Raw genomic sequence first — 27,539 nt, forward strand, 5'->3', positions numbered from 1 at the left:
CGACCCTAGAGGCCCTCTCTGGAGCAACGGCGATTCCAGAGGCCTTATCAAGAGCAGCAACGATACGAGGGATCCTCCCTGAGGCTTTAGCAACCCCCATTGTTGTCGGAGCCCTCAGGATTTTTGGCCAAAAAATAGATTTTTTTCAAAATCTCAGTATAGGTACTCCTGAACATGCTAATTAAGGATCTGTTGACCAAAATATGATATCTGGATTATTGCTTGTTGAAGTGGGTTTTAGACAATTTTAATTACTTTTGCAATGCTAATTACTCGCCACTTATGGGTTTTCGAGGTCATTTCTTGGTGCTTGTGTATTATTCTGGATGCACTTAAATAGTCAGGCACATTAAATTTTAGTTCTGAGAGAAAAAGTATTTTGGGCCAAAAATCATGTAAGGCATAAACTTAGAATTTTTGTAATTTTCGGCCAAAAAATTTTGTTCAAAATCTCAGTATAGGTACTCCTGAACATGCATGCTAATTAAGGATCTGTTGACCAAAATTTGATATCTGGATTATTACTTGTTCAAATGGCTTTTAGAAAATTGTAATTACATTTGCAAGTCATTTGAATGAGTAAAAATGCAGATATCAAATTTTGGTTAACAGATCCTTAATTAGCATGTTCAGGAGTACCTATACTGAGATTTTGAACAAAATCTATTTTTTGGACGAAAGACAAAAATTTTAAGTACAGGCACTCTTATCCGAGTTTATCAAGGGTGGACCCACACAAATTTCTTGTCTACCATCTGTGTGTGTGTATGTGTGTGTATGTATGTTGTCTTACTGTAGTGTAATGTTATCTTTGATCTGAATTTTAAAAAGTACAAGTAACAATAATTCAGTCTTATTATTTTGGTCCAAACATTAAAACACAAGATTTATCAACTATTTCTTTATTAAAGTTTATACCTTAAACAAGGTATAAGGCGTTATCACAATACAAAATTATACAAATTTCTGTGTGTACACAAAATTAACTGTACAGAAAAGAGAAAATGCTCACATCAAACTATGTACAGAGAGAGTTGCCTGTCCGCGGCGGACAGGTTGATGCTATGTAATAGGTACATTTTGATTTGGCGGGGAAGGTGTCAGGTTGACGGCTTGACACTTTAGGCGAAAATCTCATTGTTTCACACAGGAAGCGAACCATGTGTGGCGGCCTTGCTTGTTGCACTTAAGCCTTTGGTAAATATGTAAGATGTATCTGATGGCAGGACTAAGGGAGCCCACCAGTGAGGAATATTGTCTCAACAGTCTAACCCGACACTTATCCTTACTTGGCATTGCACAAGTTTATTTTTATATAAATACAACAAATTCACATCTTTAACACTTATAAATAATCAATAATCTATTGCGTAATTTCTTCATTCGACGACAGCCAAAGAAAAACGTGTTGTGTGGAAACAGTCAGAACCTGCGTAATAATTTATAATTTAAAAACAATCTGTACATCTTCAAAACTGACCAAGGCATCAATAGACGACTGAGAAGGTGTGGTGAAGGAGGACTTGGCACAATCAATGCCCAGGAGGACCTCTGGGTGTCTTCTGGACTGTGTGTGAGGCTTGGCACTCTCTTGCCCACAGCACCATGGCAATGCATGGGGATGAATTGGCACCGAGTTGCTCAGTGAACCACGGCAACATACATATGGGAATTGGCACTGTGTCACCCATAGGAATGTGGCAATGTGTGAATATGGGAATTGGCACTGCATTGCTAAACAGGCCATGGCAACATTTGGGTTTAAGGGGCATTGGCACTACGTTGCCAAATGGACCATGGCAACTTATGTGAGAAATTGGCACTGCGTCACCCAGCGGACCATGGCAACGTGTGTGTGTGGAGGTTGGCACTACGTTGGCCATCGGATCATGGCAACTTGTGGGTATGCAGGGAAGGAGGGAGAAGAATTGGCACAATTATTGCTCACGTTCTTCATGGGTGGCATCAAACTGTAAAAATAATGTGGTAGGGCATCTTGGCACAATGAGGATCCCAGCGACCCACCGGCTGGAAGTTTATGGTAATTCTGGAGGAGGAGGAGTGGGAGAAGGAGTGTCTCTAAGGAAGGAGGCTGCTGAGGACAGGAGGTGGAACAAAACAACGGGACAGTAAATCAAGCATTTTATAACTTTGGTATAACTGAGGATAAATAAGAGAAGACGGAGAGCGGGAGAGAAATAATCCTTAGACTCAAAGCAAGACTCACACTGCTTGGCTTTAGCACACAGTTTGTTTCCTTAGACTTAGAGATCCAACATCCAGCAATCTTTTGTCAGTATGGTGAAGAGAAGTGGGTCTTGGCCAGTGGATAAGGTAAAGTTATGTAAACATGAGCAGCTTTGGAGGAGAGACAGTCATGTTACCAAAATCAGCTAAAATATTATCTCCTTGGGTAATGCAGCAAAATGTCACTACTGTCAGAGGTAATGTTCAGCAGAGCCGTGGACAGTGAGGTGGTGTGTGTCTGCACCCTGGAAGGTCGACATCACCCTAGCCTGAATAGGAGAGTGAGAGGACAAAACCTTATTGAAAGGAAGGTGTAGGGGATTTTATCACACATATAATAGAAAAAAAGGAAGGAAGGAAGGGTATCCAGGAGAGGATGTGGGAAAGTACAGAGGTTCACACTAACAGGAAGACCCGGTAGTGCAGGAGGCAGAACATGTTGCCGGCGAGGGGTCGTAGGTGTGGTAACTACCTTGGCACTGCGCCACTATGGGCAGGTTCATTGGCATAACATTCCTTGTGTGACACATTTGGCAAATAACTTCTGAGGTGATACAGTTAGCACCCTTATTTTTCAAACAGGGCACCTTTATCGAAGCTCTATATTTATTTGCACTGGGTGTTTATTTCACTAAAAACACTGATTTGAGTTATCACTGGAGAACAAAATGAGTACACAGCCACAGCGACGTGGGCGTGAGGGGCGGATGACACACTGATAGGTTTATGTTACCATCACTGAGGTGCAGCAGAGTTCCGCTACACCGCACACGGATATAAGATACTTGTCTGTGAGGCGGCCTCATGGCTCACAGCTCTGGCACGCTTAGTAACTGGTTGGTTGTTTTTTGGTGACTCCATCAGACTTCGTCACGCATCGTCGGTCACCGATGCACTGCTTAACAACACTAGTTAACGAGCACTGGTATAACGAGCAAATGATCAACAAACACTGATTACTGAGGTACAATTCAATAAAGGCATCAAGTCGCACCGGCTACATGATGGTGACGGCTGTTCTCACCAGGTGGTAGATTCAACAGTGCTTACACAGTCACTGACACTCACCATTAATGTCACCTTATCAAACACACTGCCACTTTCTTCGCCCAAGAGCCTCCATCAGGTGAGGACCTGACAAGAGGGAGCGCCCCACTCTCACTCTTTTTCCATGCCAGCTTTGATTCTAATATTTAAATATTCACAAATATACACAGAACACACACACGTAATGTACCATGCGATGAAGCACATTTGGCAACGTCACACCAATAACTATATCACATTCGTAATTTGGCCACTAACAAGGTAAAGTCTGGAGTCTGTTGAGGCAGGGGGCAGGGTCCTTTGTTTGGAGCCGGGGCAGTCTAGTGTGGGCGTTGGGGTAGGGGCAGGCTGCTGTGGTTATGGTGGTGGTGCTGGTGAGGGTGATGGTGGTGGTGGTAGAAGTGGTAGTGGTAAAGAAGAGGGTATAGTGACGGCTATATCCTGAGTTCTGTTTCTGAGCCCGATGAAGCCCCGGCCATAAGCCCTGTCGGCCCTGGCCGCTGACCAACTGGTCGACCATGGTGTGGCGTGGACGTGGCCGAAGTCTGAGCAGCAGCAGCAGCGGCGGCAGGAGATGTGGTATGGCTGACGCTTCCTGGGGTCATCAGCGGCGAAATGGATGGGGATCGGGTGGCCAGCGGGGAGAGGGAAGGACTGAAGGATGGTGACATGGCAGGGGAGGTGAAGGAGGACTCGTGGCTGATGGGGGAGCGAGGCAGGGATGGGAGCGTCAACTGACTAGTGCGCACCGAGCTGAGCGCCACAGGGGCAATGGAGCGCGGCGCCACGCTCGTCAGCAGTGGTGGTGGGATCGTCTTCACCTGTGGATTCAGCGTCTTTTTCATTGGCTCCCTACTGTAGTTAGGTGCAGAGTCATCCTTGAGGCGGGCAATTTCAGAGAAAACGTGAGCCAGAGGCTGATATTGCGGCCCCCAGTCCAACAAGTAGTCCCAATTGTAAGAACCCTGCAACTCCTCTTCACTGTGGACGATAGAACTAAGAGAACCCGTCATGGAGGGTTGACTCTCATCACCAAATCCAAATGCCCGTGTGCCGTCCATTATGGAGGATTCTTCCTCTGGTGTGACCTCGTTTAGCTTAGCATAAATAAGATTGCTGATATCCATGCCATCTGCCTCTCCTCCACCTTCGTCGTCGAACATGTGCATACTTTCCATGGAGTGCGCCAGGTCCTGTGAGCCCTTGGTCGACTCACTTTTGGTAGTGTCAATACCGAGTCTTGCCAGGTATTCCTGAGTGTTGTGTACAGAAACGTCGCTCATGTTGTCATCATCACGAATTCCGGAGTCAGGCAGGCCAAGTCTTTCCCTCAACTTCTGCTGTTGTATAAGAGGACCCTCATTGATCATGCGGATCTCCTCGTCCTCCACATCTTCGTTGTCATCAGCACTGCCCCGTCCGCTGCTGGCACTCTGGCTTTGTTCACTCATCTCTGATGTGGTGTTGCCATGGTGATGGCTGCGCTCCCCATGGTGGTCATAGTGAGGTAGGTCGTTGTAGCGCGGTGGATATTGGGACAGGTCTGGTTGTGGTGTGGGTGGAGGTCGGATGTCTATAGTGTCAAAGGAAGTATCAAACTGGTCGGCCATTGCAGGTTTCCGAGCACGAATGTTCCGTCGGTACAAGAACAAAAATGCTCCTCCAAAGATGATCACTAGGAAGATGAGGGCAATAAGCAGACCGATCGCCCAGGTGGCAAGGCCTCCTGAGTCCTGGCCCCCGGTAGTTGGAGGTGTCGTGTTGTTCCATGTTCCGTTCTTTCCTCCGACACTCACCTCAGCTACAGCCACGGCACTGAGAGATCCCACCAGTCCTGATGTGGCCACCACCTCCAACCGTGTGAGCCCCTCCTCGCCTGCACCAGTTCGTCGCACAGTGATCTCTCCAGAAGTGCGATTAATTTTGAATGTGTTAGATGATGTACGGAGGGAGTAGAAGACACGGCCATCGGGGCCCTCATCCTTGTCTGTGGCCTCCACTCGCCCCACCACCATCCCGACCTCCATGTTGGGTGGTATAGGAAAGAAATAGTTACGTTCTAAGAATTCAGGTGCAAACTCATCCTGGCTGTCCACGTTGACCTGGACAGTGACCACAGAGGACTTGCCTCCTGCATCAATTGCACGGAGCAAGAATGAATAAGCTTGCTTATCCTCATAGTCGAACATTGCCTTAGTGACTACGACACCCGTCTTGTAGTCAACACTGAACTTGTCCATGTCCTTGCCTCCAGGTATGGAGTAGTTGAGTGCTCCATACTGTCCCCTGTCGGCATCATTAGCATGTGCAGTAAACACCGAGGTGCCGACAGGAGCATTCTCGCCCACAAACTCAAGATACTTGTCAACAGGGAATTGTGGAGCGTTATCATTCTCGTCTTCCAGTGTGATATGCACCGTGGCCAGAGCTGACAATGGATGGTGGCGGTTACTATCAGTTGCCCGGACAATAAAGCGGTATTCAGCTACACTGTCATAGTCCAGAGCCTCTCGCAGAGTGACCACACCTGTCTCGGAGTCCAGAGCAAACACCTGGCGATCGTTCCCTGATGTAATGTCATAGTTGATGCGTGCATTGTCCCCGGCATCATTATCTGAGGCCAGCACCTGCAGGACTGATGCACCCAGGCTCAGAGACTCACTCACAGTGACAGCGTACTCGCTCTGGTTAAAAATGGGGGCATGGTCATTAACATCATCTACGGTGATGATCACCTCCGCTGTGGCATTTCTCGCGGGTCGTCCTCGATCGGTGGCCAGAGCTACCAGGCGGAACTCAGCCCATTCCTCACGGTCGAGCCTCTTCACCAGGATGATCTCCCCAGTGCTGCTAGTGATCTGAAAAGCACCAAGCTCGTTACCGCCCACCAGTCGGTAGTCGATATTACGGTTGTGGCGCGACTCATCCATATCAGAGGCAGACACACGGGTGACTGGGTGACCTCGAGGGGCATCTTCGCTCACATGGGCTCTGTGAATATAAATACAAACATCAGACAGTTAATCTTCCTCACCCACAAACCACATACATTATCTTTCTCACAATTAAAGTGTGTTGCACTTTGAAGAGGCTAAAGTCAAAGGGGATTAATTAACGTTTGATCACTTCATGGGTTAAAGTTATTGTACTGTAAACATTAAAGTCTTCCACACAGTTAAGTTATTACCTCCAATGTTTCCAAACTCTAAAACTCCAGGAAAATATAAGTCGGTCTTAAATTTGATCAATGGCAACTCAGAAAAAAGTGAAATATAAGATTTTGAGACTAGATGTTGACATCAACTATGTCAGATTATTTCTATTTCAGGAAGTAAACCCGAGCAAACAGTACTGTACAGGGTATGTATGTATGTATATGATGATTAACTTGAGTTAACTATGTAATGTTATGTTATGCCTTGCGTATTACCCTACTGCTTAGAGCTTACCTGTACTGTACTGTATATGTAACATATGGGAAACATTTTGAGCTAAAGTCACCAAGGAAGACATAATTTAAATGTAAACTCAACAAGCAAGTAAAAGACGCGTGGTGGATCTTACGTGTAAACTTCTCGGGAGAACTTTGGGGCATTGTCGTTGACGTCAGTGACTTGTATCCTGACGGCAGCGACGGCGGCGAGGGAAGGTCTTCCACCGTCCCTGGCGGTTACCACCAGCTGGATGACAGGGTGGCGGGGGTTGTAATGGATGGAGGAGTTGGTGAAAATGACACCTGTCCTCTCGCTGATGTAGAACCCGCCGTCCGATGATGTGCCCAGACTGTATGATACACGAGCATTGTTCCCTGCGTCAGCGTCTGTTGCGTTTACCTGCAGAAGATAGAGAGGGAGTGAGTGAGACGGAGTGGGTTATATACATGGTGAGCTGGGGGATTGGTAGTGTGAATGTCTGCCTTTGTTTCTCTAAATATATACATGTTTTATATATGTCTATTGTTTATATAGAAAGCTATGATGAAAATGGTGATGGTGCCTTCACTTCCTCTTCATCCTCTTCCTCATCTCCTCCACACATCACCACTACTTCCTCCACATATCAACATCACTTCCTCCACACATCACCTCTAGCTTCTCCACACATCACCACTAACTCTATCACACATCACCACTAACTTCTCCACACATCGCCACTAACTCGTCCACACACCACCACCTCCAAACATCACCACCTTCATCACACATCACCACTAACTCCATCACACATCATCACTAACTCGTCCACACATCACCACCTCCAAACATCACCAATAACTCATCCATACATAACCGCAACCTTCACACTTGACCACCACAGAGGGTAAACAAGCAGCACATAAAGACAGACAGAGACACACCCGGTCAACAGTTTCCCTTGTGTCCGACCGTTTAAACACTTCATTGTGATCTGTGGCGTGGGTAAATGTTGTTATTAATATTACTAAACCATGAAACTTATCAATATAGTGCCAGGCATGGCAGACAAAGGGTGTCACTCACCCGTATGACAGAGGTGCCAGAGACAGACAGCTCTGGGAGGGCCACTTGGTAGGCCTGTTGGGTGAAGATGGGGCTGTTGTCATTCTCATCAACTACCTGGACGGTGATGGAGGTGGTGGCCACATGGGCGGTGTCTGACGCCTCCACCTGCAGCATGTACTCAGCACGAGCCTCGTGGTCCAGCGGCACTGCCAGGGTGATCTTGCCACTGAACTTGTCGATGCTGAACATATTGTGAGGGTTGCCGTCTGCCGCGAAGTTGTAGGTGATGGCCGGGTTGGTGTCCACATCATTGGCGGTGATGGTGGTGATGACGGTACCCACCTCCGCACCTGTGTCAGGTGATAGTGATGATAACAACATGAATGAGTAGCAGTAACAATAATAACCTTAGTGAAAATAGTGATAACTATAATTAGATTAAAATATTACAGTAAGTTCATCTGTTGACAAGTGACATATACTATCAGGGTATGGAGAGTAAAGATAGTTGGCAGTACTGACCTTCAGAGACTTGGACAATGGAGTGTGGAGGGAAGGTTGGCTGGTTGTCATTAGCGTCCACGATGTTGATCCTGAGGGTGCAGGTGCCAGTCAGCTGAGGCACGCCCTCGTCTGTGGCGATGATGGTTAACTTGTAGGCGTCGCGGATCTCCCGGTCCAGCACGATGTTGGTCTTAACGATTCCAGAGAAGGGCGGGTCGATGACGAAGGCGTTATCATGGTTGCCGTCGACGATGTGGTAGACGATGTTGGCATTAACTCCTGTGTCGTCGTCAGTAGCCGACACCTGCATGACGTAGGCCCCCTTATTGTAGCCCTCCCAGACGGAAGACACGTAGCGGTCCTGTGTGAAGCGAGGGGCATTGTCATTCATGTCAACAAGTGTGATCCAGACGCTGGTGTAAGCATAGAGGGGCGTCTCTCCCTCTGCCTGAGCCACCACGATGAGCCTCATCCTTGGGATAGTCTCATAGTCCAGGCGTCGAGGGTCTCGCACACGGATCAGGCCATTGTTACTGTTTATGTCGAAGATGTGGTCCTCGTTTCCAGAGCCAAAGCTGTATGCTATTCTCTGTTTTCGACGATCAGAGCGGAAGGCGCCAACTTTCACCACGTCTGAGCCAGCAGGTGCGTTCTCACCCAATTCGGCGGAGTAGGTAAAATTCTGGAATTGAAGTGTGGTGGCTGAAGTGGCGTCTCCGACCCGTATCTCTACGAGGCCCGTGGAAGACTGTGGAGGACGGCCACGGTCCTGGGCCACCACCTCGAGATGGAAGATGCGGCCACTCTCCAGGCCCAGTTGGCTAGTGGCTGTCACAATCCCGGTCTCAGGGGTGATTCGGAACTTATTGTTGGCCGGTTCATCCACCAAGCTGAAAGTAAGACGTTACAACATGACCGACTCACACATTTATTTATACCTCACTCCAATGTTTCTAAACCAGAAACCATGTTAGTCAAATGGTAGCCGATGTTTCTCTTGTCTGCAGATGTTCAGTTATTGTAGACATAAAATTGAATCTCTAAATTGTTCATGGAAATCTACCTAAAACTTGCAGCTGCATGCCATGGGAAGGTAAGGGTAAGTCTATGTAAAGATTGTAACTGCATGCCATGGGAAGGTAAGGGTAAGTCTATGTAAAGCTTGAAGCTGCACTCCATGAGAAGGTAAGGGTAAGTCTATGTAAAGCTTGCAGCTGCACCCCATGAGAAGGTAAGGGTAAGTCTACTTAAAACTTGCAGCTGCACCCCAAGGGAAGGTAGGGGTAAAATTACCTAAAAACAATATCGGCGTTGACCCCCTCATCTTTGTCGGTGGCGGAGACCTGGAGCAGCTGGTGACCGGGCTGGGAATATACGGGCACGTCCACGGTGAACGGGTACTGTGTGAACACTGGCTTATTGTCATTCACATCAGTAATGGTGATCTGTACCTGTGCCTTCTCCGAGCGAGAGTCATACCGCCCGCCGTCAGTCGCCCGCACCTCGAATGTGTACACATTCTGTTTCTCTCGGTCGAAGTACCTGTCGAGAAGACAAGTTCCCCGAGTGTTAGAACACGTAAACCAAAATGTACAATGAATAAAAGAGAATGAATAAATATTGGCTTTCGAGAAAAAGTAAAATTTAATCATTTAGTTTCACTCATTTGCAAGAAAAAAATATTAATTTGAAGTTAGCCATTAAATTACTGTACCTTTACGTGTATCAATTATATAATATTTTTTCAGCATTAAACCTACCCAGCAGTTGTGATGACACCAGTCTCATTGTCTATCTTGAAGAGCCACTGAGTCTCGTTACTGAGGGAGTAGGTGATACGGGCGTTCTCACCGTGGTCCTCGTCCACAGCCCTCACAGTTAACACCGTCGTGTCCGGCAGGGCGTCCTCAGGCAGAGTGGACGTGTACCGGTTCTGGGAGAACTTGGGGTCGTTATCATTCTGGTCCTCGACTGTTATGGTGATGTTGCAGATACCACGAAGGGCCGAGGATGCCCGGTCTTCTGCCGTGATCACCAGGAAATACTTGGCGTGTGCCTCTCGATCTAGAGGTCGAGAAGACAGCTGCCCAGAATATGACCCAATACTAAATTTGTTGTTGACGTTACCATCTGTTATGGAGTATCTGACCTTGCCATTGAGTCCTGCGTCTCTGTCAGTGGCTAACACTGTGTGAATGACGGAGAGGTCAGTGTTCTCCGGCACACGCAAGGGGTAGCAGGAGTCACGGAACTCGGGAGCGTGGTCATTGACGTCTGTAAGTGTTACCAAGACAGAAGCAGTGTCGTACTGAGCCGGGAAGGATCCATCACGCACATATACAGTCAGAGTGAACTGGTCTTTTTCTTCGCGGTCCAGTGTGGCCACAGTGTGGATGGCTCCAGTGGCTGGGTTGATGCGAAACTTGTTGTCACCGATCCCCGCTGGGATGATGTAGGTCAGATTGCTGTTGGTACCATGATCACGATCTGACGCTGTCACACGAATGACGGAGGTTCCTGGAGGAGCTCCCTCGGAGACATTGGCCCGGTACACAGGCTGACTAAACTTGGGAGGGTTATCATTGACATCTTCAATGAAGACTTCTATGACCTGCGCAGCAGAACGTGGAGGTTGACCGTGGTCACTTGCGGTCACATTGAGGCGATACTGAGTGGCACGCTCGCGGTCCAAGGCTTTTACTATACTCAACACTCCTGTTTCGTAGTGAAGAGCAAAACTAGCATCTTCATTACCAGAACTGATGATATAAGTGACGCGGCCATTATCACGCGAGTCCTCGTCAGTTGCAATGACGTGTAGGACCGGGTATCCTCGAGGCTCATCCTCCATGATGTCAACACGTCCCCGTGATACGAACTTGGGCGAGTTGTCGTTGTAGTCCTCGATCAATATGCGCGCGGTGACAGAAGCCTGACGGCTGTGGGTCTCGTCCCGGGGCTGGTCAGCAGCCGTCACTACGAGCGTGTACTCCTGGTGCTCCTCGTGGTCAAGGGGCGCCATCAGGGTCAACATCCCAGTCGTTGAGTCCAATTTGAACACCTTCTTGGGCCTCTGCTGCGTCAGTGAGTACTGTACATATCCATTGTCACCTGAATCCAGGTCGGTGGCAGTGAAGTTCCACACTGGTGTACCGATAACTGTGTTCTCGCTGATAGAGAAAATGATAGGATCATCTTTGAAGATGGGAGACTGATCATTCTCATCCTGGACTTCTATCTTGACGTTGATGATGGAGCTCTGGGGGTTAGTGGCTGAGGAGTCAACAGCCTTCACCTGCAGCATGTACTCCGTGGCCAGCTCGTAATCTACCTGTTTAGCAGTGAACACCTGCCCCGTCGTCTTGTTGATATCAAAGGTGCCGTAGGTGTTGCCAGTGAGGATGGTATAAGTGACACGGCCGTTTTCTCCGGCGTCCCTGTCCACAGCGATGACAGAACCCACCTCCTCGCCCACCTTCACACCTTCTTTCACCTTGAAGACCATCGACGACGCGGGGAAGGTGGGCCGATTGTCGTTTAGGTCCAACACCTCTATCTGTATGACCTTGGTGACGTTTTTGGGCGGGTTTCCTTGGTCACTGGCCAACACTGTGACGCGGTACACCTGCTTCACCTCGTGATCCAGAATCTGTCAGAAGACAAGATATATTGTATACAAAATTCCACTATCTTTGTCTCTTAAGTTCTTATACAACACACCCAAGCACCTTCAGGGAATACTCTCTCTCTCTCTCTGATGTAATAAAATATATTCACGACTCAAATCTTCGTTATACACTACATTGCTGCAGTCCAATAAACAGTGACCCCAAGTTACGGATAGTGACCCCAGGGTATGGTTAGTGACCTTATGTTATGGATAGTGGCTCTGGAGTGTGGATAGTAGCCCCGGGTTACGGATAGTGGCCCTGGGGTGAGGATAGTGACCCTATTTTATAGAATATAGTGGCCCCGGGGTGTGGATAGTGGCCCTGGGGTGTGGATAGTGGCTCTGGAGTGTGGATAGGGCCCTGGGGTGTGGATAGTGGCCTGGGGTGTGGATAGTGTCCCTGGGGTGTGGATAGTGGCACTGGGATTTGGATAGTGGCCCTGGGGTGTGGTTAGTGGCCTGGGTGTGGATGTGGCCTGGGGTGTGGATAATGGCCTGGGGTGTGATGTGGCCCTGGGGTGTGGATAGTGGCCCTGGGTGGATAATGGCCTGGGGTGTGGATAATGGCCCTGGGGTGTGGATAGTGGCCCTGGGGTGTGGTTAGTAGCCCTGGAGTGTGGATAATGGCCCTGGGGTGTTGATATGGTGGCCTGGGTGTGCCTGGGGTGTTGATAGTGGCCTGGGGTGTGGATAGTGGCCTGGGTGTGGATACAGCCCTGGGGTGTGGATAGTGGCACTGGGGTGGATGGTGGCCCTGGGGTGTGGATAACGGCCCTGGGGTGTGGTTAGTAGCCCTGGAGTGTGGATAGTGGCCTGGGGTGTGGATAGTGTCCCTGGGGTTGGATAGTGGCACTGGGATTTGGATGGCCTGGGGTGTGGATGGGGGCCTGGGGTGGATAGTGGGTGTGGATAATGGCCTGGGGTGTTGATAGTGGCCCTGGGGTGTGGATAGTGGCCCTGGGTGTGGATACGGCCTGGGGTGTGGATGGTGGCATGTGGCCTGGGGTGTGGATAGTGTCTGGGTGATTGGGATGGATAGTGGCCCTGGGGTGTGGATAGTGGGGTCCTGGGGTGTGGATAGTGGCATTTGGATAGTGGCCTGGGGTGTGGATGGGGCCTGGGGTGTGGATGTGTCCTGGGGTGTGGATAGTGGCCCTGGGGTGTGGATGAGCCCTGGGGTGTGGATAGTGTGGGGTCCTGGGGCCCTGGGGTGTGGATGTGTCCTGGGGTGTGGATGGTGGCCTGGGGTGTGGATGGGGCCTGGGGTGTGGATAGTGTCCCTGGGGTGTGATAGTGGCCTGGGGTGATAGTGTCCTGGGGTGTCCCTGGGGTGTGATGGCCCTGGGGTGTTGATAGTGTCCCTGGGGTGTTGATAGTGGCCCTGGGGTGTGGATACCCCTGGGGTGTTGATAGTGGCCCTGGGGTGTGGATAGTGGCCCTGGGGTGTTGATAGTGGCCCCTGGGGTGTGGATGTGGCCTGGGTGTTGCCCTGGGGTGTGGATAATGGCCCTGGGGTGTGGATGGTGGCCTGGGTGTGGTGGCCTGGGGTGTGGATGTGTGGCCTGGGTGTGGGTAGTGAACCTGGGGTGTTGATAGTGGCCCTGGAGTGTGGATAGTGGCCTGGTGTGGATAGTGGCCCTGGGGTGTGGATAGTGTCCCTGGGGTGTGGATAGTGGCCCTGGAGTGTGGATAGGCCTGGGGTGTTGATAGTGGCCTGGGGTGTGGATAGTGCCCTGGGTGTGGGTAGTGAACCTGGGTGTTGATAGTGGCTCTGGGTGTGGATGGGGGTGTTGATAGTGTCCCTGGGGTGTTGATAGTGTCCCTGGGGTGTGGATAATGGCCCTGGGGTGTGGATAGTGGCCCTGGGTGTGGGTGGTGAACCTGGGGTGTGGATAGTGGCCCCTGGGTGTGGGTAGTGAACCTGGGGTGTTGATAGTGGCCCTGGGTGTGGATAACGGCCCTGGGGTGTTGATAGTGGCTCTGGGTGTGGATAGTGCCCTGGCGTGTGGATAGTGGCCCTGGGGTGTGGATAGTGTCCCTGGGGTGTGGATGTGGCCCTGGAGTGTGGATAACGGCCCTGGGGTGTTGATAGTGTGGGGTGTGGATGGTGGCCCTGGGTGTGGGTGAACCTGGGGTGTTGATAGTGGCTCTGGGTGTGGATAGTGGCCCTGGGGTGTGGATAACGGCCCTGGGGTGTTGATAGTGGCCCTGGGGTGTGGATAGTGTCCCTGGGTGTGGATAGTGGCACTGGGGTGTGGATAGTGGCACTTAGGTGTGGATAGTGGCCCTGGGTGTGGGTGAACCTGGGTGTTGATAGTGGCTCTGGGTGTGGATAGTGGCCCTGGCGTGTGGATAGTGGCACTGGGGTGTGGATAGTGGCACGGGATGTGGATAGTGGCACTGGGGTGGATAGTGGCCTGGGTGTGGGTAGTGAACCTGGGGTGTTGATGGTGGCTCTGGGTGTGGATAGTGCCTGGCGTGTGGATAGTGGCACTGGGGTGTGGATAGTGGCACTGGGTGTGGATAGTGGCACGGGATGTGGATAGGTGTGGATAGTGGCCCTGGGGTGTGGATAGTGGCCCTGGGGTGTGATAGTGGCCTGGGGTGAATAGTGGCCCTGGAGTGTGGATATTGGTCCCGTGTTATGGATAGTGGCCTGGGTGGATAGGCCCTGGGTATAGTGGCCCTGGGGTGTGGATAGTGGCCCTGGGTGTGGATACAGATCCTGGGGTGGATAATGGATATGGATTCCTGGGGTGTGGATAATGATCCTGGTGTGGATAATGATCCTGGGATATGGATAATGATCCTGGGGTGTGGATAATCCTGGGGTGTGGATAATGATCCTGGGGTGTGGATAATGATCCTGGGGTATGGATAATGATCCTGGGATATGGATAATGATCCTGGCGTGGGATAGTGGCACTGGGGTGGATAATGATCCTGGGGTGTGGATACGATCCTGGGGTGTGGATATCCTGGATGATCCTGGGATGTGGATAATGATCCTGGGGTGTGGATAATGATCTGGGGTGTGGATAATGATCCTGGGGTGTGGATAATGATCCTGGGGTGTGGATAATGATCCTGGGGTGTGGATAATGATCCTGGGATGTGGATAATGATCCTGGGATATGGATAATGATCCTGGGGTGTGGATAATGATCCTGGGGTGTGGATAATGATCCTGGGATGTGGATAATGATCCTGGGGTGTGGATAGAAGAGGGATGGTACAGACCTTGGTGGTGGTGATAACACCGGTGGTCGGGTTGATGTTGAAGGCACTGTCATCATCATTGTCGTCGCTGGTGATGAAGGAGTAGGTGATGGAGGCGTTGTTGCCCTCATCCCGGTCTGTCGCTCGAACCTGTACCGGCACACGGCTTAGTTAATGACAATTTGGCACCGTTTACCATTTTATTGGTGACTTGACGCCTTGTTGGCTAGATACTGGTTAGTTGATGCCTTGTTGGCTAGATACTGGTTAGTTGACGCCTTGTTGGCTAGATACTGGTTAGTTGATGCCTTGTTGGCTAGATACTGGCTACTTGATGCCTTGTTGGCTAGATACTGGCAACTTGACGCCTTGTTGGCTAATTATTTGCTACTTGATTCCTAGTTGACTTGATGCTGGCTATTTGGCACTCTGTTGCTAGCTAAGTCACGTACAGGATCCTAAAAGAGCAAGGGAACAATGGTGGAAACTCTCTGCATTAATCTACGGAAACTTATAAGAATCAAAGAAAGACTGGAGACCTTCAGTGACTACAGAAGGCCTAAAATTACTACCTAATGGAGCCCAACAGAAGCCAAGTAACTCCGGGAGAAGAATATCATCAACACCACCTACCTGCAGGACCTCGGTGCCGGCGGGTTGTTCCTCCCTGACGCTGACTGATGGCTCACGGGGCTCGATGAAGGTTGGGGAGTTGTCGTTAACATCGGTGACGAGGACTCTGACGGTGGCGCGGGCGTGACGTGGCGGCCGCCCCTCGTCGTGCACCTCCGCCGTCACCTCGTACACCGCCTTCAGCTCTCTGTCCAGGGCCACGCGGGTTACGATCTCTCCTGCAGGAGGAAGTGGATCTTTAGGGAGGTATAAATAATATATATGTTTGCAAGAGTTACATTAAGGTTAGGTTGGGCAACAGTGATGCAGGGGTGAGGTTTGAGACAACAGTAAGAAGGGTGTGGGGGAGCAGTGGAGGGGTGTGGGGAAATACCAGGTGCAGTGGAGGGGTATGGAGAAACACTAGGGGTAGTGAAGGGGTGTGGGGAAACACTAGGTGCAGTGGAGAGGTGTGGGGGAACACTAGGTGCAGTGGAGGGGTGTGGGGGAACACTAGGTGCAGTGAAGAGGTGTGGGGGAACACTAGGGGTAAGAGTGGTGTGCGGGGCAGTACTAGGGGCAGGGACGCTGTGTGGGGTAGCTGGGCGCCCCCCGGGGATCCTCATGGGCCGCCACTACCTGCCGCCCTGCCAGTGTTGACGCCTCTACCAGGGGTCTGTCAGAGCTCTCGCGGGCCGTCTACTCCCCTTTTTCTTCTATGGACTAACGCGCCGTGCATCACCCCACCCGGCTCCAACTCTGGTGTATTCCTGCATTCCTCTCTTCGTAACACCCCCAGAGAACGAAGCGAGAGGGCATGAGGCGAAGATTAGTGAAAATGGCAGTGTGTGTGGGGCGCGGCGCCCCCCGTGGCGCGGGGTGAATGGTGGGGCCGGCATGGCATGCCAACATACACGCCTACACCGCGCCTCACACCAGGGCGCGCCCCGACCCGCCCCGGACAACCTTATTAACCCTCTCGTCTCCCCCCACCCCTCTCACGCCCGTCCAACTTACCCGTAAGCTGGGGCACGTGGAGACGATGTCCCACGGGTCGGAGTATGTGGGAAAGGTGGTGTGCGGGTCGAGGTACTTGAGTACGGTGCCGGGTGTAGCAGGGACCCAAAATGTATCATCACTGGGTGACGTAACAGAGTGGCCCTATGAGGATCACCTATCACAGAAATTAATAAAAAATGTCGAAGCAAGGGATTCGATTCTTTTCCTGCGGAAGGAAACCCTCTTTAATCTTCAGAGAGGTGATGGTCTTCCCCAGGCAGGACATCCCCCCTCCCCCACACATCCCTGGACCCCTGCAGGGAGTGAGGGTGATAACATCGCCGCTAATATCGGACAAATCACGGTCGACGGGGCGTCCCCCACACCCTCTATACAGCCAATCATCGTCCCCCACGCCCTCCATCAGCCAATCATCGTTCTCCACACCCTCCAGCAACCAATCATTGTCCCTCACACCCTCCAGCAGCCAATCATCGTCACCCACACACTCCATATAAGCTAATCATCGTCACCCCACACACTCCATATAAGCTAACCATCGTCCCCCACACCCTCCATCAGCCAATCATCGTCTTCCACACCCTCCAGCAGCCAATCATCGTTCCCCACACCCTCTATACAGCCAATCATCGTCCCCCACATCCTCAATCAGCCAATCGTAGGGGAGAGGGAGGCGATAATATAGCAGGGGAAAGAGTGTGTTACAGGTGTTAGAGTGGGGGAGGTAATGATGGAGTACAATTGGGGGCGGTGATGTGGGGGCGGAGCCGGACTACAGTATGGGTAAGGAGTAGGGGGAAGGAGAGGGACAGAGTAGGGGGAGTAAAGCATGAGGGGGAGGAGGGGGAGGAGGGGGAGGAGGGTAGAGGGAGGGAGGAGTAGGAGGAGGGAGGGAGTAGAGGAGGAGGGAGGAGGAGGGAGAGGGCGGGAGGAGGGTAGGGGGAGGTAGAGAAGTGGGGGGAGGAGAAGTAGAGGAGGGAGGTGGGAGTGGAGGAGGGAGGAGGAGGAGGAGTAGAGGGGGAGGGAGGAGGAGTAGAGGGGGGGAAGAGAGTAGGGGTAGAGTAAGAGGAAGTTGGTGGTAGAGTAGGGGGAAAGGAGTGGGGTTAGGGTAAGAGAAAGGGAATAGTGGGAGTGGGGGAAGGTAGTGGGAGTGGGGGTAGAGTAGGGGGAGTGGGGGAGGGTACTGGCCTCACCACTGTCTTGGACGAAACATTCCACTGTGTTAATTCATCAGGAAATTTACACAGGTATTTGCCGACAGTGTGTTTTCTCAAGGCCGCCTTGGAGCCGCGGTGGTGAATGGCCGGTCGCAGGATGTCCGCCAATATTTGTCCTACAGTCTACATGAGCCATCAACCACCACAACTCTGCATGTTGGGAGTGAATTATGCCAACGTACAGTATATTATGTAGCAACCCTTCCATCCTGCACGGCCCAGTTAGTAATGTATGTAGTCGATGGTGTGTACACCCAATAAAAAATTATTCAGCACCCGTGTCATATTGTATCACGCGGTAAGGATGCCGAATAATTTTTTAGTAGGTGTACAGTATGTTAAGTGGAGTTGTCAGAGGTTGCGGTAGGGAAGGAGTTAACGGCTCATCATCAAAACTTATAAACATCTATTACAACGATATAATAATCCATATTGGTATAATTTCCGCATAAACACCTTCGTCAGTTTTAACACCTTCGTCAGCGTCATTGTAATCTAATGTGACACTGTCATACCATCCCGCCGCTGGACACATTCTCCCCGTGGTGCAGCCAACGACACCCTGCACCAGCTCTTTCTGTTACCGGGATGTTCACGAGGAGTCATAACACGTCATTAGGCGGCCACACTAGTGATGCCTGTCTCAGCAACACTCTGATTGGTTGATGCCGTCATTTATTGTCACTGCCTGAGTCACTGATTGGGTAGAGCGAAGGGCACATCATCGTAAGTATATTTGGCGCCCTCGTTGGAATCTTTGTTGGTATTTATGTCTGATATGAGGTTCTTTTTTTTCGGGTAAGTTACAGTATTAAAGGAAACTAGAAGAAAAATCATCCTGCTACAGCCGAACTTTGTGTTGGTTCCTTAACAAAGGCGAAAAGGAGAAAATAACTTGGTGATGAAAACAATCACACTTCCATGGACGCCAAAACATGAGCTGTGACGTAAATGATTTGCAAGGGTCGTTTGGAAGAGCGAAAAAACACAGACAAATAGAAAGACAAACGGAATTACAGACAGACAGAGAGGGGCACTGACCTGTGACGGGGTTGATCTGGAAAGAGCCATCTGCTGGTGTGAGAGAGAACCTGAGGGAGGCGTTGTTGCCAAGGTCGCGGTCCTCGGCCGTCACGCTGCCCACCACCGCCCCGGAGTCCAAGTTCTCCTCCACCGTGAACTCGTACACCTGCCAGGGTAACACCGAGTTAGCGTGAGTGTGTGTGTGGGACGCTCAAGCGGTGCTCACTGCTGGCTCGACTGTTACTACACTCTGCCACGCATGCATGTACGTACGTACGCACACACGCACAGATATGTAATTTACATCAAAATAAGAAAAAAGCAAAACATGTACTATGAAGTAAAGGACCTAATTATAAAAAAAATAACAGTCAGAAGGTTCACATCAACAACACAACTAAATACTTATATCTATCAAGACAAAAGCTGTACAGGGGGACTGACTAACACAACACTTTTCATTAAATCATTAAAAGTCAGAGAAGGAAAGTTGCTGTCTGAAAAATGAGGATTAACTGTTCAGAGAAGAGGAGCCACCTGTCTGGAGAAGGGCGATACATATACAGTATATAGAAAAGTGGACAGTACCTGTCTGGAGAAAGAAGGAGTGTTGTCGTTGGCGTCGAGGACGTTGATGGTGACGGTGGTGGAAGCTGTGGAGACGGGGGTTCCGTTGTCCGTAGCTACTACCGTCAGTACGTACCGGTCCCGGGTCTCACGATCCAGCACCTGCGTGGACACAAGATATAAAGCGAGGCGCTAAAAACACCTGCATTATATTTACTTCATAGACTCATGACTGACAAACCAGTGGTGCAGCCGTAATTACTTAAGACACACTCGAGTACTTACCTCCTTCAGGTAGAGTGAGCCAGAGTTGGGGAAAATGCCGAAGATGTTCTCAAACTCCTTCTCCCTGATGGTGTAGGTCAGCCTGGCATTGTTGCCCGTGTCTAAATCGACCGCGGTCACCTGCAGGAACTGAGAGTTGGCCGGTAGGGACTCCAGGACGCTCACCACATAGGACGTCTTGTCGAACACGGGAGGATTGTCGTTGACGTCCTGCACTTCCAGGTTCACCGTCAGGTTGGAGGAGAGGCGGGGAACACCCTGGTCGTGCGCCCCGATCACCACCGTGTACTTCTGTACATCCTCGTAGTCCAGCTGTTCAGTCAACTTGAGGATGCCCTGATCCTGTGGGGGGACATAACACGTCACTCACAACATATAATGCATTCAACTGGCCATCTATTAATCACTCTATCTAAGGATCCATTCATTCATCTATCTTTATCCTCCTGTCAATACATCTATAGTTCTAACTCTCAATACATCTATAGTTCTAACTCTCAATACATCTATAGTTCTAACTCTCAATACATCTATAGTTCTAACTTCAATACATTTATAGTTCTAACTCTCAATACATCTATAGTTCTAACTCCTCACCACATCTATAGTTCTAACTCAACACATCTATAGTTCTAACTCTCATCATACCTATAGTTCTAACTCAACACATCTATAGTTCTAACTCTCACATCTATATAGTTCTAACTCTCACTATTTGGTAGTTCTAACTCTCAATACATCTATAGTTCTAACCTCAATACATCTATAGTTCTAACTCTCAATACATCTATAGTTCTAACTCTCAATACATCTATAGTTCTAACTCTCAATACATCTATATTGTCTTAAGCATAACAAGGATTCAAGGCGCTACATACCATACGAGGAGGTTCAACACTCACCTCTTCTATGATGAACACATTGCCGGGGTTCTGGACGAGGGTGTAGGTGATGACGCCGTTATCGCCGGAGTCGTGGTCGGTGGCGTGGGTGGCGTAGATGGCGATGTTGAGCTCTGCGTTCTCCCGCACCGAGATCTTGACGGAGTTCACATCGAACTCCGGGGCGTTGTCGTTCACGTCGTAAATACTGATGTTGACCTGTGGAGCGAGGCAGGTGAGTTATAACACTGGCCTCGGGATATAATTATCGAAGCACACCTCTTTAATTTATGGTGGCTGTCTATCTAAATACATCTTTATCTCACTATTTATCCACTAATCCATTCTTAAATTTTCCTCTTTATATATGCAGTTAATTTTTTGTGGCTGTCATCATATGCGTTTGTATGTATTGACCTGTGTGTGTGTGTGTGTGTGTGTGTGTGTGTGTGTGTGTGTGTGTGACCTGGAGGTAAGAGTAGTGACCTGGAGGTAAGAGTAGTGACCTGGTGATGTGGGGGGAATACTGACCTGAGTGTGACCGTAGGTGGGTGGGTTACCGGCAGTAGCGAGGACATTGAGCAGGACGAAGGGGTGTGACTCATGGTCGAGGGGCGAGGCGGTGCTCAACATACCACTCAGGCTGTCTATACTGAAGTAACCATTGGGGTCCCCGGAGTATATGTTGTACCTCACCTCGCCGCCACCTAGGGGATTAACAATAATAAATCCCCAGAGTCATGTTTAACCCTTAAGAAACCCGTCATGTCTGAGTCATACAGTGTTTACAGTCAGTAGTACAGGAAGACTAAATGTAAAATTACTTGTCATTCGTTTAAGTTAGTAGTAATTCGGTTTAGTTATTTAGATTCAGCAATACAGATACATGTACAAATACTGTAACACCAACGGAGTATGTAGTACAGTAAAGATACAAATAAAATTATGCACAGGAAATATGAATAACTTATCAGTGAACTCATTTAATTACGAGTGAAACATACAGGTACTTCAGGTAAAAATACTCTACTGAATCAACAACAAAAGTACATACATAAGTACATCAATATTACTATACGTTGCTATACTGTAAGTTAGTGAAGGTGCAATGAATAAGACCCTCTAAGTACCTGACATATCACCGTGTTTGTCGTGGGTCACATGCAAATGATGGTGACCATGAATTAGTTACTGGTTGCGTTAAGTTGTATTAAAGTAAAAAATAAAATAAAATATAAAGCCCCCCATATGCGTAAAACACCCATTAGTGAAGTAAACAAAGGCGTAAAATGAGATAACTTAAACGCAACCACGAACGCATGAAAACCATAAACACGACTCACCCCTACCGCTGGACGTGGCGGTGACAGTACCGACGACGGTGCCTTGGGAGACGCTCTCGTTGGCGCCAAAGATGTAGCGGGGCTTCTCGAAGATGGGCGGCTCCTGGTTGGTGTCGATCACGGAGATGGCTACCTCGGCATCCACCACGGACCTGCAGGATACTCAAATTAACTTGGGGCAGTAGTATACCCTGGTCGTGCCCTAGTAATTTACCCTGGTCGTGCTCTAGTAATTTACCCTGGTCGTGCTCTAGTAGTTTACCCTGGTCGTGCTCTAGTAGTGTACCCTGGTCGTGCTCTAGTTTACCCTGGTCGTGCCCTACTAGTATACGCTGGTTGTACCCTAGTACCACGTACCTGAGTCCAGCACCGTCACGGGCAGACACGTTGATGTGGTACATGGGTGTGGCCTTAGAGAGAGGCTGTTTGACGAAGATCTCCCCTGATTTCCCGTTGATGCGAAAGATGCCAGCGTCGTTACCGCCCACGATCTCGTAGGTCACCTGTGGGAGGAGATGAGGGGGAACACGTAAGACAATACAACACAACGCAATGCAACACAATATAACACAATATAACACCTCTACACACTTTGGAATGAGAGATGATGCGGGGAGGGGGGGGGGGAAGTAACACAATATAACACCATTACACACTAGCTCTCAAGCATTGCGACTCACCTGTCCGTAGATACCGGCGTCCTTATCTGTAGCGACGACCACCACGACAGGTGAGGAGGAGGACCTGTGTTGCTCGCGGAGGGATACATTGTACTGCTGGGGGTAGAACGTTGGGCGGTTGTCGTTGACGTCTAGTAACTGTATCTTGACGGCGGCTGTTGTACTGAGCCCACCTGTAACACGTCAACCATAGGAGATACAGTAATCCTCTCTCTCACCACCATGGGACACACTAATCCTCTCTCTCACCACCATAGGACACACTAATCCTCTCTCTCACCACCATGGGACACACTAATCCTCTCTCTCACCACCATGGGACACACCTAATCCTCTCTCACCTGTGGGACACACTAATCCTCTCTCTCACCACCATAGGAGATACAGTAATCCTCTCTCTCACCACCATGGGACACACTAATCCTCTCTCTCACCACCATGGGACACATCAAGAGGAACAATTATCACGTTCATGTCTTATCACCAGGAAGATAACAAGATAACAGGACGTAACACGACTTCACAGACATCATCTGATACACACACAGCATAGCAGTGGGCGTGTAGTGTAAGCATAGCAGTGGGCGTGTAGTGTAAGCATAGCAGTGGGCGTGTAGTGTAAGCATAACAGTGGGCGTGTGGTGTAAGCATAGCAGTGGGCGTGTGGTGTAAGCATAGCAGTGGGCGTGTGGTGTAAGCATAACAGTGGGCGTGTAGTGTAAGCATAGCAGTGGGCGTGTAGTGTAAGCATAGCAGTGGGCGTGTAGTGTAAGCATATGTTGGCGTGTAGTGTAAGCATAGTAGTGGGCGTGTAGTGTAAGCGCCGCAGTGGGCGTGTGGTGTAAACCTAACGAAGTGGGCGTGTAGTGTAAGCATAGCAGTGGGCGTGTAGTGTAAGCATAACAGTGGGCGTGTAGTGTAAGCATAGCAGTGGGCGTGTGGTGTAAGCATAGCAGTGGGCGTGTAGTGTAAGCATAGCAGTGGGCGTGTAGTGTAAGCATAGCAGTGGGCGTGTAGTTTATCCGGAGACAGACAGACTCACTCACCTCTATCCGTGGCCACGACAGGGAACTCGTAGACCGCTCGTGTTTCGTGGTCCAGCTGGCCAGAGATGCAGATGTCCCCCGTCATTGGCCGTATCTCGAACTCTTTGAAGCGCTTGAATCCATCCCCTATGGTATAGTTCACCATGGCGTTCACTCCGCAGTCCGGATCCGTCGCTGACACCTGGAACATAGAGGACAATGCCAATTAGGGTCACACAAGGTTAAAAGGTCAAGAAAAAGGGATATATCAACCAAGGGAAGAAAGATATTTATTTTTGATTCATGTATACTTACACCAGGGAACGTTATGTAAAAGTGCTGTATAAGTTATGTATACAGTAGGTTATGTATTATTGAAAGATGTATCAAGAGTAGAGTACTTTAAGTTTAATATGGTGATGCCTACGTAGTATTGATTTCTTAGCCAATCAGATGATGTTTACATAGAGATATATCAGCCAATCAGGTAACATCTACTTAAGTATTGATCTCTCAGCCAATCAGATGATGTTTACATAGAGATATATCAGCCAATCAGGTAACATCTATTTAAGTATTGATCTCTCAGCCAATCATGTGACACCTCTGGCTCTACAAAAACACATCCCCTGATTACTGCGCAGAGTTGTGCGGACAATGACGTACTTGAAAAAAAAAATCACATTAACAAACAATTTGCTAAACTAAAAATGTTAAAATTCGAGGATATTAACACCTACACCTGTGCCCTATTTGTTTACGAGTCTGTCAATCACTTGTCTGTTGTCTAAGTATTAATATTTTTGTAATACCTACTTCATATACCTGTTTATGTTGTACCACCAAAACCATTCAATAGAAATAACTATTGTAATAATCATATTTGCCAACTAGACATAATCCTAACAGCTCTGTCTTCCTATTTCACCTTAATACAACCCAGACTGTACTGGTTCCCTCCCTTACCTTATTAATGTATACCAACACCACTGTGAAATATGCATATACTTATAATATACATGTAAAAAAATAAATAAAATAAATAAATAACGAAGTGATAACTGTGGTAACATTCTGATATGTCCTTACGACCACCATGCTATGTGTACTATTCTGGATGTAGCAGTAACAGAAGAAGTAACAGTAGCAGTAACAGAAGAAGTAACAGTAGCAGTAACAGAAGAAGTAACAGTAGCAGTAACAGAAGAAGTGACAGTAACAGTAGCAGTAAGAAAAAAGCAGTAACAGGAAGTTGCATCAGTGGTAGTAGTGACAGTGACAGCAAGAGAAGGAGGAGAAAAAAGAGAATTAAGAGGGAGGAGAAGGAGGAGGGAAGTGTATAAAGAAGGAGGAGGTTGAGAATGAAGAGGAAGGAGGAACAGAATGAAGGAGGGGGAGGAGGAGGAGGGGGAGGACAATGAAGAGGGAGGAGGAATAGAATGAAGAGGAGAAAAAAGAGAAGGAGGAAGAAGAGGAAAAGGAGGAGGAAGTAGAGGACAGTAACATGGAGTTGAAGGTTTAACATGAAGTAGTGTCTTGTGTTCATCTTGCACCACTATGAACTAAACGAACGAAGACAGTCCCGCAAGGTGTGATGAGCGACCCCCTCCCCCCCGAGGCCAAGAGGGTCAGGGAGGGGCATCCACTTGTGACAACGAGATCGTTCCCATGCATACATACATACATACATACATACATACATACATACATACATACATATTATACAACCTTTCTCCCTCTTCCTCACACACACACACATTAGAACATAAGAGTGGAGGAACTGCAGCGGGCCTATTGGCTCATACTGGACAGTCCCATTTACACCCAACCCCTATCGCTCATATATCCATCCAACCTATGTTTGAAGCTATCCAGCGTATTCGAGTTAATGATGATGTTTGGTAACTTGTTCCACTCATCCACTACTCTGTTACCAAACCAATGTTTACCTATTTCTCTCCTATATACGCCCGCTTGTGAAGCAATGTTGGGAATCATTGATCAACTTGTGCTTTTTCAGGTGATTTCGAATAAAGTTTTAAATGATTGCTTCCAGTAATTTTCCTACAATTGATGTTAAACTGATTGGACGGAAGTTAGAGGATAGTGATCTATGTCCCTTCTTGAAAACCGGTATTACATTCGCTATCTTCCAGGATTCTGGTACTACACCCGTTTTTAATGTCATGCTAAAGGCATACTAAGCTCTTCCTTACATTCCTTTATTACTCTGGCAAATATCTCATCGGGACCAGGTGACTTATGAGGCTTTAGTTTGTATATTTGCTTATTAACATCGTTACTAGTCACTACTATCTCGCTTAATTTATTGTCTTACCTATCACTGTATATTGTCGGTGCCTCGGGTATCATGTTTAAATTTTCGGTGGTGATACTGACAAATATTCACACACACACACACACACACACACACACACACACACACACACACACACACACACACACACACACACACACACACACACACACACACACACACACACACACACACACACAGAACGGTTTCACTCCTACAAGCTAGTGAGGTTACCAGGAGCAAAATTAAGACATGGGTAGCACAGAAGTCCCAGCAGGCGGGCGAAGGATCTCCAGGGCAGGCGAAAGAAAAAAAAAATAGAGAGAAAAAAGTGACACGGGAACGACAGGTACAATTATGGAGTGTCACCGCTGACTACCATCTCTTAATGTGTATTATTTATGAGTGGTTCAGACGATCAAATGGTCACTGTCTGTACCTCCGTCACTGTCCCTTGTCTGTACCTCCGTCACTTCAACTCCTTGTCTGTACCTCCGTCACTGTCCTCCTTGTCTGTACCTCCGTCACTGTCCTTGTCTGTAATTCTCCGGCCATTTGTCCCTTGTCTGCCCTCCGTCATTGTCCTTTGTCTGTACCTCCGTCACTGTCCTTGGGTCTGTACTCTCCTTGCCTGATGGTCCTTGGGTCTGTACCTCCGTCACTGTCCTTGTCTGTACCTGCCACTGCGTTCCGTCTGTACCTCCGTCACTGTCCCTTGTCTGTACCTCCGTCACTGTCCCCTTGTCTGTACCCTCCGTCACTGCGTCCCTTAGTCTGTACCTCCGTCACTGTCCCTTGTCTGCTGTACTCGTCACCGTCCCTTGTCTGTACCTCCGTCACTGTCCCTTGTCTGTACCTCCGTCACTGTCCCCTTGTCTGTACCTCCGTCACTGTCCCTTGTCTGTACCTCCGTCACTGTCCCCTTGTCTGTACCTCCGTCACTGTCCCCTTGTCTGTACCTCCGTCACTGTCCCTTGTCTGTACCTCCGTCACTGTCCCTTACCTACCCCTTCGTCACTGCCTTTATAATCCACTTACGGCTTCCTTTTGTCTGTCTTAACACACACACACACACACACACACTGATCACACCAATGGCAATTGAGAATAACCAAGCAGCCTGGCTATGATTGGCTGGATCGCGTGACGTCATGTTTCTGTGAGCGGGCTGCGTGAACCTAACCTAACCTAACCTAACCTAACCTAGGCTAACCATTCTGACCTAACCTAAGGCAAGAGCTGTCTGAACCAATCACAAACTGGCAGAGGGCGCTCTTAAGCCACACACACATTTCCAGATCACAGGGACACATAACTACCCTCAATCTTGTGGACTTTAGACCCCTTTAACACTGAGACTGCAAGCTCGTCTCAAAATAGCTAATCTCGGTCTCATTTTTA

At 49.0% G+C, this 27,539-nt stretch overlaps 1 protein-coding gene across 2 annotated transcripts; it reads right to left on the bottom strand.

The window, feature by feature from the left end:
* Positions 1-2,128: 2,128 nt before the first annotated feature.
* On the bottom strand, positions 2,129-24,057 carry LOC121855374 (protein dachsous-like). Of its 2 annotated transcripts, none has more exons than XM_042350266.1 (17): positions 23,843-24,057; positions 22,797-22,969; positions 22,474-22,619; positions 22,123-22,268; positions 21,305-21,480; positions 20,795-20,992; positions 19,893-20,234; positions 19,629-19,769; positions 19,059-19,206; positions 15,802-16,019; positions 15,190-15,318; positions 10,040-11,928; positions 9,573-9,821; positions 8,298-9,169; positions 7,794-8,125; positions 6,859-7,127; positions 2,129-6,285 (listed from the first exon to the last, which is right to left on the bottom strand). In XM_042350266.1, exons 1-17 carry the CDS (start codon positions 24,030-24,032, stop codon positions 3,729-3,731), a joined length of 8,175 nt encoding a protein of 2,724 aa, XP_042206200.1. In that variant the 5' UTR covers positions 24,033-24,057; the 3' UTR covers positions 2,129-3,728. The 2 variants fall into 2 exon arrangements, with proteins under 2 accessions (XP_042206200.1, XP_042206199.1); XM_042350265.1 differs by having other exon boundaries at positions 22,117-22,268.
* Positions 24,058-27,539: the final 3,482 nt, after the last annotated feature.

The sequence above is a fragment of the Homarus americanus genome, unplaced genomic scaffold, assembly GCF_018991925.1.
Source record: "Homarus americanus isolate GMGI-L3 unplaced genomic scaffold, GMGI_Hamer_2.0 scaffold51014, whole genome shotgun sequence".
Lineage (NCBI taxonomy): Eukaryota > Metazoa > Arthropoda > Malacostraca > Decapoda > Nephropidae > Homarus > Homarus americanus.